Source organism: Schistosoma mansoni, chromosome 4, assembly GCF_000237925.1.
Source record: "Schistosoma mansoni strain Puerto Rico chromosome 4, complete genome".
Lineage (NCBI taxonomy): Eukaryota > Metazoa > Platyhelminthes > Trematoda > Strigeidida > Schistosomatidae > Schistosoma > Schistosoma mansoni.
The window spans coordinates 23,292,646-23,302,814 of NC_031498.1; the positions used below are offsets into that span (position 1 = coordinate 23,292,646).

Here is a 10,169-nt window from a genome sequence, read left to right on the forward strand (position 1 = left end):
GCCTCATGATTTCAACCTTTGAAAAAAAACTAATTATCTCTTAGTAGTTTCTCTCAGTTTGTAGGTCAAATGTTGGAACTCTACTATTCGTAATAAAATTTGCACAAACAAGTAGTATCATTGGCTCTCACCCAATTACTCTAACTTTTAATCTAATTGAATTAATATAACATTTGTTACATTGGTTGATTAGAAACAGGTATTTATTCATGAATACCGATTTAGTAATCAGATTTGTCTTTGCTCTTTAGAAATGTAAATAATCTAAAAAATTGCTCTCATAAAAGTATAAACATAGAATTTTAAGAAATCAGGATGGCTATTCTGTAATGATTAAATGTATTACCTGTTAGATCGTTATTCATCTGATTATTAACTTTGAGAATTCAGTTTCTTAATACTGAGAATCACCCATTTAACTAGTGAACAAAACAAAATAGGGTCTCCAAAGATAGAAGGTCACTCTAAGCTTTCTCAGTTGACAGCAGAAAATCAACGCAATAGAAAGGTTAAAAGTATTTAAGCCGTAAATGTCACAAATATCTAATTCTCCTTAATTAATGGTAAAAACGTTTTCAGTGTAATCCTTGTGTGTATATGCAAAAATACACCATTTAAGTGTAGATTCCAATTATAGTTATAGTAGTAAATATGAAAAATTAACTTATTTATCATGTACAAGTTTATGCACTCTGCTCTTAACCACTATTTTGTCGTATGATGGCTAGTAATACTCCCACACAAACCGAACTAGGTGGGGCGGGTTTGAAGTCTATGCCTTAGTGGCGCAAATCCTAATTATTTGACTAAGCCACACATATTAATCATGGAAAAGGTCCTTTTTTATTTACTACTTGTTTGTTCACACTCCATCAAGAAGAGTAGTATTTGAATTGCTGACCACCTGAAAACTAACAGGACTGAAACAATGGGTATACATTTCGTAACTAATGGGTGCTATATTCTAAGGATTATAATAGTGAACAATGTGGTAATAATAGATAACACCTAATTATTTCTTCAAAATTGGCTGTTGAGTACAATAGCAAAATATTCAGAAAATTTTTTTCTTATTTTTAAGCAAACGAGGATTATATCAGATATGTTCATAGAAATAAAAATTATAAAATAATCTGGAAGGACAAATGTCAAAACTACAAAACAGGTGAAAGTTAGATATACGATAGAGCATGAACTCATTTCCATCATTTTATTCTATTTGAAGCCGTGTCATCCATCTTTGGCAACTGGTGAGCACAATCAGTTACCTGTTCATACTCTCTAAATCAGATTAGTTCAATATTAATATCTGGAAGTAAGCAGGGGCTGATTCCATCATAAACATTTGATTTTCACTTGGAATTCCACAAAAAAATTCATGATGAATAGTCCTCATCAAAATATCGAGCCTCAACATATAATAAACATTCACACTTGTTTGTTTTGACAGATACTCCTGTTCTATACTTCCTCCAATAGAAAACAATGTCACCAGAATTTCCTAAATGATAGAGTTAAATGTAATATTCAAACTCTATAGTATGGTTAATGTAAGTCATCTTTAAGTATACTCATATTTTAAGACCTGAGGAGGAAAAATGTGATGAGATTAGAAAAGACACTCAATTGTATCTAGAACGTTTCTCAGATATTTTTCAGAATTGAAGCAAAAATGTTATATCTTGTTTTTCCGTCTTTGTAATGAACACTTTGTCATGTAATAAACGTAGACAAGTTTCGAAAGATTCTTTGTTATGATTCTCTGTGCTTGATTATAACCACTATGCTTTTTTCTTTGGTTTAGTATTCATATTATTGTACTGTTCAAAATAAAAGTTGTATTTTAGGATTCTTCAGAGCATTTGAGTCGATTATTTTATTGGCACTAGTAACATTAAAAATGCTTTATAATAATCGGTCACACGCAATGTAGAATGTGGTATATGTGTGAATTGATTTAAGTTCCCGTACGCTATCACCACAGCGAGATGGAATTGTTAAAGAAAGTCTCAGAGTAGCAGAAATAATAACAATACTAGTGGTGGTAGAAAAAACTAAACACTGAAAATACGATTCGATAAAAAGGACTAATGAAATACAAATAAGAAAATAATTGTGAGGAATCTGGAAACTTAGGATGTAAGGCAGAACGAAAAGTGAGTGCACCTGCGCCATTACGAACAATTTTGAGCCATATCACTTAAAGCTTAACCATTGGTCACAATAGTTTGTCGGACCCCGACCAGGTAACCTGCACCTACTTACATAGCTCAGTCCAACAGTCAATGATTTACTGGACTGATGCTACATTTTGTTTAGCCTTTCCTATCTTCCTTCCAATCTATTACACCATTCATCTTCGTGCGTCAAGGTAGGTGGTGTTCGGGCATAAGTAATACACGTCCTAACCATCTCAATCGATCACGATTCAGTACCTCGTTAGTTGACTCATTGTACTTACATAGTACCCTACGTGTTAACCTCGGAATTGTTGATTTGATGGTCCGTGAATGTACAAGAAGTGCTTGTATGATGGAATTCTAGTAAGCTACAAACGTTCTTTACTTTCAGAGGTGACATTTCACAACCATAAAGTAGAAGAGGACAAACTGGTGCTCAATATAATCGTCGTTTAGTTAGCAGATGGATATCTCATCTACTGCAGGATTGACGCAAGTTGGCAAAGCCAATCAACCGACCAGAGATGATGGGACTTCTAAAATATGTGGCATTGTCAACACAATCAACTCTTCATGCCTATTACTAGTTCGGAGGTTGATAAGGACCAGTCTTGAAGCAGTAGTAGTCAGTTACTCATAAAAATTGGTATATAGTCTATTTCTTTCAGTATTTTAAAGTCTCTGCTTTAAAATATAATTCCAGTCTTCCGTGCTCATCTTTTCATTTGTGGGAAAAATGCTTCTGTAGCACAAAATCAATGGTGCTTTCATAGTGTAGTGAAAAAAGACTAGGTGAGGAAAACTAACTTGTTTTTGTACGCGAAATCACACAGTGCCTTTGTAAAATATGGAAATCATACATACGTCCTTTGCACATTTTCCTTCAATTGTCCTTTACATACTCCATCATCCAATCTGGTTGTTATTCAGATTGCTCTCCGTTTTCCTTTCTGTTCTCTTCGTTTCAATCTTCCACTGTTCAACACTTCATATCCTATTCCTGCTACATACTAATATCTGTCTAAATAAGAAGGACACACCACAATAGTACAGACTCTGCTTTGTGTATTCTTTTGAATTCGAGAACATCTCGAAATCCAAAACAAGTTTTATCTTAAGTTTCGTAATATAAATAGATTGTAACTACCAGTGGAGTCTAAAGTGCGACTTTTGTCCTCCTTGGGACTCGTCAGTTAGTTGTCCTGCATTATATCTCGAATCTAGTACCTTTCACTTCAAAAGCTAACATATTCACCGATCTGATAAGTCTAAATAGACACTAATTAATCTAAAGGGTACGATGTTTATGCCATTATTAAAAAGAGCTTGAGTTATTTCGTAGTTGGTATTCAGGACTGAACTCTAATCAATCTGTTTTGGTCTTGCTCTCTTAAGAATATCATATTTCAAAGATAAGTATACATTACATTAACTGTAGACCTGTAATGCCATTTATACCTTTTTATTTCAAATTTATGTAGGGTGTCACAGATGAAGCTATGGTTCATCTTTCTATTGGTTGTCCCGATCTACGTGTACTAGCTATATCACATTGTCCAATAACTGATCAAGGTCTTCGTGCAATCGCTGGCACATTATCGCCAGCTGCAGCGGCAGCTATCGTTGGACAATCTACATCTGCCAGTCAGCAAAATGGGATCCCTTTAATTCTTCCAGTAGTAACAAGCAATGGAAGTGTTAATCATCAAGATGCTTCATCACCAAACAATAATGATAATAATCATGGAGATCGAAATTCAACCGTAAATAATAATCGACGTCAAAAAACTAATGATTCTAATAAGACAACATTGAATCCAGTTGGATGTGTTAGCTTAACAACTTTAGAAGTGGCTCGTTGTTCAGCTATCACAGATATTGGCCTATCAGCTATCGCACGTGTTTGCAATAAAGTAAGTTTTCTTTAATGTATCATTTATAATTGTTAATCAGTCCTAATCATCATAGAGTTTGGCATAAATGTGTCTAGTCCAAGTTGTCATAATACATAGGGCCAACAAGATAAAAATTAGGATGAATAGCAAAGAAGTTAAAATAGTGGAGTAACAATATTATTGGAAGAGACTAAATATTGAGAAGGTGGAGTGAAAAGATGTATATAAAGAGATACTAGGAACCAAGATTTTGAGTAAGATAGAAAAAAGTGAGTACATATGAGCCATTGTTATTGATTCTGAGTCATTTTTAGTCCAACATTTCCAATCATTTGGTTAGCACTTACTAAATTGGTTTATTTCATCAGTTAATGATTTCATAAACCTGTATCACATTTTGATTTGAACATCTCTAGTTTTCTTTTAAACTATTCCTACACCAGTTCATTTCACCCGTCAAAGTAGACAATGGATTAGACCTACGTCAGTCAGCTACAACGTAGGACCAGGCACATATATGCACCGGTCCAAGTTTCCATAACCTCATTAGCTCAACAAGATGAACACCAAATTAATAGAAGTAGTTAATTTAATAGTGGTAATATATAAAAGTTTAATTTCAATCAAATTTATAACTTGTTTTTTGGTGTTATCTGTTTCACACCATTTTTTTACCCTGTTACATTCATTCACATACGATAAACATAATTTGTATTTAAAATGTACTATTATTATTATTATTATTAGGTTGTTTTTATATTGAAAAGAAGTAAAGATTCATGTGTTCAGCTTTGAATTACATATTTCCCGCTTAGAGATTTAATACTGTATTATCCTGTTGTCGAAATTAGAATAGGTACAATATGTTTTGAACATATATATGCAGTTCATTGATTTAAAGTAAAATAATTTATCTACCTTAATTTACAAATTTAATATTTGTGTAATAGAACATATTAATAAATGTATCATTAAGAATACTAAGTTTTATCTGGAATAAATTTGCTTATATATTATTATTGTGAACAGAGAAACAAGAAAGAAGCCTTAACAAACTACGGAAGCTATTTTTGGGGAGACGTTATTTCATTTAATTCAAAGCTTGTATAACAGTAACATTTACTTTTGTCCCTAGTCTATTCTAAAGATCATAAGCTTTCGTTTGATGTATCATTCATTGTCGTAAACTTTTCTGTTCCAAAGCTATTGTAATTTAGACGTGACCTTTTGTACTCTATTTTCTACTCTAATCCTCAAGTTTTGGACATAATTGTATTTTCCTAATTATTGTACGTTGTGGTCGGGTTAGTTATCTATTTATTCATGTGTCTTTTTACACTAATCTGAATTCGGATACCAGATCGTATTTTGGAAGAAATCGAGTAGTGTTCCAGTTGTCTTGTCTTCTCTCTCGCGCGTGCTTGTCAGCCAACCAGGTGATAGAATAGTTTCGTCTCTCTACCCCACTTCGAACTCACGCATACTAGCGTCAAGGTTAAGTCAGTCAGCTTATCGCGTCAAGGTCTTAATCTACATTAGACAAGTTATCCTGGGCATGAAAGTGGGTAGACAGATCAGGGACGTAACAATTAATAATTAAATTATGTATATATTCGTTTAAAACAGGATTTTGTGCAATGGTAGTGGTGTTTATGTAAATATTGTCTGTATTTCACAATACTGGGTATTAATAAATTGCTTTTCAAATAATTTCAATCATTTGGATCAAATTAGTCAATTTAAAGACTATACACTACTCTATGGAAAATCTTAAGGTTTTGATTTTAATCCTTAGAAATTTTATGGATTTGGAACTTCAAAAATAAAAGATGTTAAATTTGAAGTATATAATTGATTTATGATACAATTAGTTATATTAACATTTTTTTGTATTCCTGATCACTTCTATGTAGTGACAAAGTTTTGTGTTAATTTTCATTACTGAGATTTCCTGTGCTCGTGTTGGGGATGCTAGATCCCCAGAACTTACTTGGTAAACGTCTTTTGTAATTTTATTTTGGAAATATGAGTTTCTTGTTTTCGCTCCAAAATTTCTCATTTTTACCTTCAGATTGTATTTCTCACTTAGAAGGACCCTAAATGTTATTGGTTCGTTGTCTCTTTTAATATACTATTTTATGATGTTTCCCAAGGACATTTTTGTGCTGTATATATACGCTTGAGTTGTGCTTGTGGCTGCTTGTATAATACACTTTCCCTCATTTGAACCTGGACTTCTTCTAGTTAGCGGGGCTGGAACTCATTGGAATAATTTAGCTGTCTTGTCATTGTGTCTCTGAATCTTCGTTCCGTTCGTCGATTTAGGTGATCTCATAATCTCTTCAAACACAGCAGCTCGGTTTAATGGGGTTTGTGTACACTGTTTACACTTGCCTCCTCTGCTTGTATTTCGGTTTGAAAGTTATATTCCTAATTGAGTCAAGCATTCGACTTTCAAACATTGAGTAGTCACAGGTTCTAACTGTGATTCCATGAAAGTCTGTACAAAATCTAATAAATAAGATGATCTCTTCGTGGTCTATAAGGCTTGCATTTTAACCGAGACAGTTATTGTGTTCCCCACTACTTACCTTAGTAAAACTGCAATTCAGTTTTAGCCGATAAAATTTCACAAGTCCTACATTGTAGCTGACTGACTGACCAGTCCTCAGAAATGAAATATAGTTTCGGTATTTCCGGGTGGCGGATTCGTATATTTACTACTATACTTTAATATCTTGATACCACCGTCACATTATTCTATATATAATATCTAATTTCAGTATTTTTATTTCACAAAGCTTATATGCTTCCATACCTACATACCCATCACGTTGTGAGGCGATCCATTCACTACCATACAACTACAAATTCTCCCATTTTTTTCTGGTTTTAATTCATTTGATTTGTGTATGTAGTTTAATCTGATATTAAGGTTACCCTGATCACATTTGAAAAGATGATTTTGAGTGAGAATATTGACAAAAAATTACTTAATTTATCCTCCTTCCAAAATTTATACTCGAATATACTTCCTTAAGTGACAATTAACTTTCTTTACTGATCAAAGAAAGTTAGGGGCGGCCAAACCAAAACTTGGCATCAGTCCATAAAGTCACTTCTGGTTTGAGCCATACTGGTAGGTGCAGACTACTTGGTTGAGGTCTGCGTGACTATCGTAACCAATGGTTGGAGACTCTGTGTGACATAGCTCAGAATCGATCAAAATGGCATCGGTATATACACTTTTTATCTCCCCTTAAACCTTGAGTTTGAAATTACTCTAAACCCTTTTTTCTATGAACTAATTCTTTCCCCCTGTATCATATCCTTATATAAAATCTTTTTTCACTTCCATTGAAGTAACTGTTTCCATGAATTTGGTGTTCATCGTGTTGTGCTAATGAGGTTATGGCAACTTGGATCGATGCATATATGTGCCTGGTCCTACGTTGCAGATGACTGACTGAATTAAAGTAGTAAATGTTGTTACATCACTGCTGTACAGTTTAATTACTATGTTTTTAAAAACTCAACTTCCGCCGAGATACTTGAAAAATTTCAAAGAATAGTAGTAGACAAAGCTCAACAACCAGTCACAGTGAAACAAATGAATCGATTTATGCAAAAAATATTGCAATAACTTTGTTTAAATTCCTAATTTGTTTTAACTTACGAATATTGTCTGTTAGACAATTATTTGCTTACACGCTTCTACGAAAAAAACGTACAACTTATCATGAAAAATATCTCAGTGGTTGGTATACGCTTCGTCTACCTTCTGAGAGGATGAAGTGCAAGTACACTTAAAGTCAGACACGTACAGGATAATACAGATGTTCTACAGTTGATTATTTAATATATATATATATATATACTGGTGGTTTTAGTTGCAAGTACTACTAATGCAAAAGTAATTATGTTAAAGAGATACAGCGATTTTTTTTCATTCTAAATATTTAGTCAACTATGATTTCTTACGCACCATCGTTACTACTAATATTAATACTGATATTAGTTGTTTGTTGTTATCTTTTGTTTTGAACAGCTTGAAAAATTGGATCTAGAAGATTGTGCATTAGTGACTGATTCAACTTTAGCTCAATTAGCTGTACATTGTCCACGTTTAAACACACTGGTATTATCACACTGTGATCAAGTGACTGATGAAGGTATTGCACGTTTAGCTGAAGGTCTTTGCGGTCCTGATCAATTGCAAACATTAGCTATGGATAACTGTCCATTACTAACAGATGCTGCCTTAGAGCATCTAGGCAGTAATTGTCGTAAACTTCGACAGTTGGATTTATACGATTGTCAATTGATAACGAAACAAGGAATCAACAGTTTAGAGGTAAAACAATAAACAGTTATGCAATCACGCTTCAGACTTCATGCTTTTTTATGTTTGAATAAATTTATTTGTGTAATTTTAATGTAAATTATATTATTTTCATAGTTTAAACCATATAATGATCTTAGCTAAACCACCATTGAAAACTCGGAGACATTAGACGGGTATTTAATCCTGGTATGAGACTCTTTGGAAGTGCATATCCACGACTACACACCCCGGGATCAAACCCAGGGCATTCAGTCTTGCCCCTGACCGCTTAGTCTCTAGATCAGTTTGTGATTTGAACTTTGAAGATTCTACAGTCTCCACAATTCCCCTTATACTGATAATAATGTATCCAACTAGTGAATAGCTCCAAGATTCAACTCCTGGAGTTCTGGTGAAAATCTGCGACCAGTACAGTTCAACTGTGTTAAGTGTAAGACAGTCGTTCGCTTCAGACAATGTCAGACAAGTACGTAATATAAAAATTGATTGAAATCAGGCATGTACACCACTAAATGACAAATCAACGATCTATAGGTTGTGTTCGGACCTGAGACTGAAATTCTTGGGTTCGATCCCCTTCGAGGTCATGTATGGGAACTACTGAGGAGTCATATACTAGGACAAATTGACTATCCAGTGCCTCCACTTTTCAGTGATGGTTCAGTTCGTTATTTAAATTATAGACGATTCTACCATCTCTTTAAATCCCTGTATACGAATTACTTTTCATGGTAATTAGAATTAGGTATTTTATAATTAATATCACAGTGCATCGATTTTTCCGATATTTTTCGGTTTGTCAATAAGTTGGTTCTTCAAAAAATAACTAGATTTTTCATATTATTACATATTTCAGTGTTATACAAGGAATTAATCAGATTAAATACTTAATTAAAATTAAAACAAATCCAATCATATGCTACTCTTATGCTGTTATTCAGGTCAAAGGTGATTCTGTATTGAACATGCTTTCGTATGTTGATAGTTAGGTAGATAGATAGGTGTGATATAGGTGGTGTCTTATCTGAAACAGGTCAAATATGGGTCTGGATTTATTGTCTAATCTGGTTAAAAATTGTCGATTGAGTCCTTTTTTTCCTATTGCTCAGAGCAATATTGATCAACATTTGACGATGGTATTTTAGTTGGAAAAGGCATGTTTTTTTTGAAGAAATTATAGAAGACATTTTAGTACTGACTTAATGACTGTCGATTGTGTGTCATGGATTAATCTTGGTGATTTAACTTCTACATTTCCAAGTTGTACAGAAACTGCTTCTACAGGAATAACAAGTTCTTTCTGTATCTCATGTGTTCTCTACAGCACAAATTAAGATTTCACAGAAAGTAATCTACTACAAAATTTATCGAATATTTGATAAACAACGTAATCTATAAACTTTGTTCTAAGTTGATATGATATTTTGTCTTTGATTTGGATCAAGATATTTCGATATGTATTGGTTGCTTTTTTTGGAAAGTTTGCTTTAATTTCTGTGTTGAACAATTGACAGTAGAGTTGATTATGATGAACATTCATATTTTAAATGATTCATGGAATCATTGCATTTTAGAACACTTTTTGATCGTATTCGTTTAGAAAATAATCAACTTATTATTATCAATAATTAATTATTAGAATGTACAAACCAAAGTTTCTGGTAAAGTATATTTCAACCAGAAGGGGTTTTGTGGAGATTTCAGTATTTTCATAGTTGAAATCATGAGTCAGTTAAAGCTAGACCACCA

The 10,169-nt window shown here is 33.2% G+C and overlaps 1 protein-coding gene across 2 annotated transcripts in view; it reads left to right on the forward strand.

Moving 5' to 3' along the window:
* Positions 1–10,169, forward strand: part of Smp_097020.1 (putative fbxl20) — a gene marked incomplete at its 5' end in the record, with an annotated part of 21,446 nt that overhangs the window by 4,326 nt on the left and 6,951 nt on the right. For both annotated transcript variants that reach the window (XM_018797251.1, XM_018797250.1), the window contains 2 exons: positions 3,662–4,093; positions 8,124–8,429. In XM_018797251.1, coding sequence (XP_018652311.1) covers positions 3,662–4,093; positions 8,124–8,429 — 738 coding nt within the window. The remainder of the gene's footprint in view (positions 1–3,661; positions 4,094–8,123; positions 8,430–10,169) is intronic.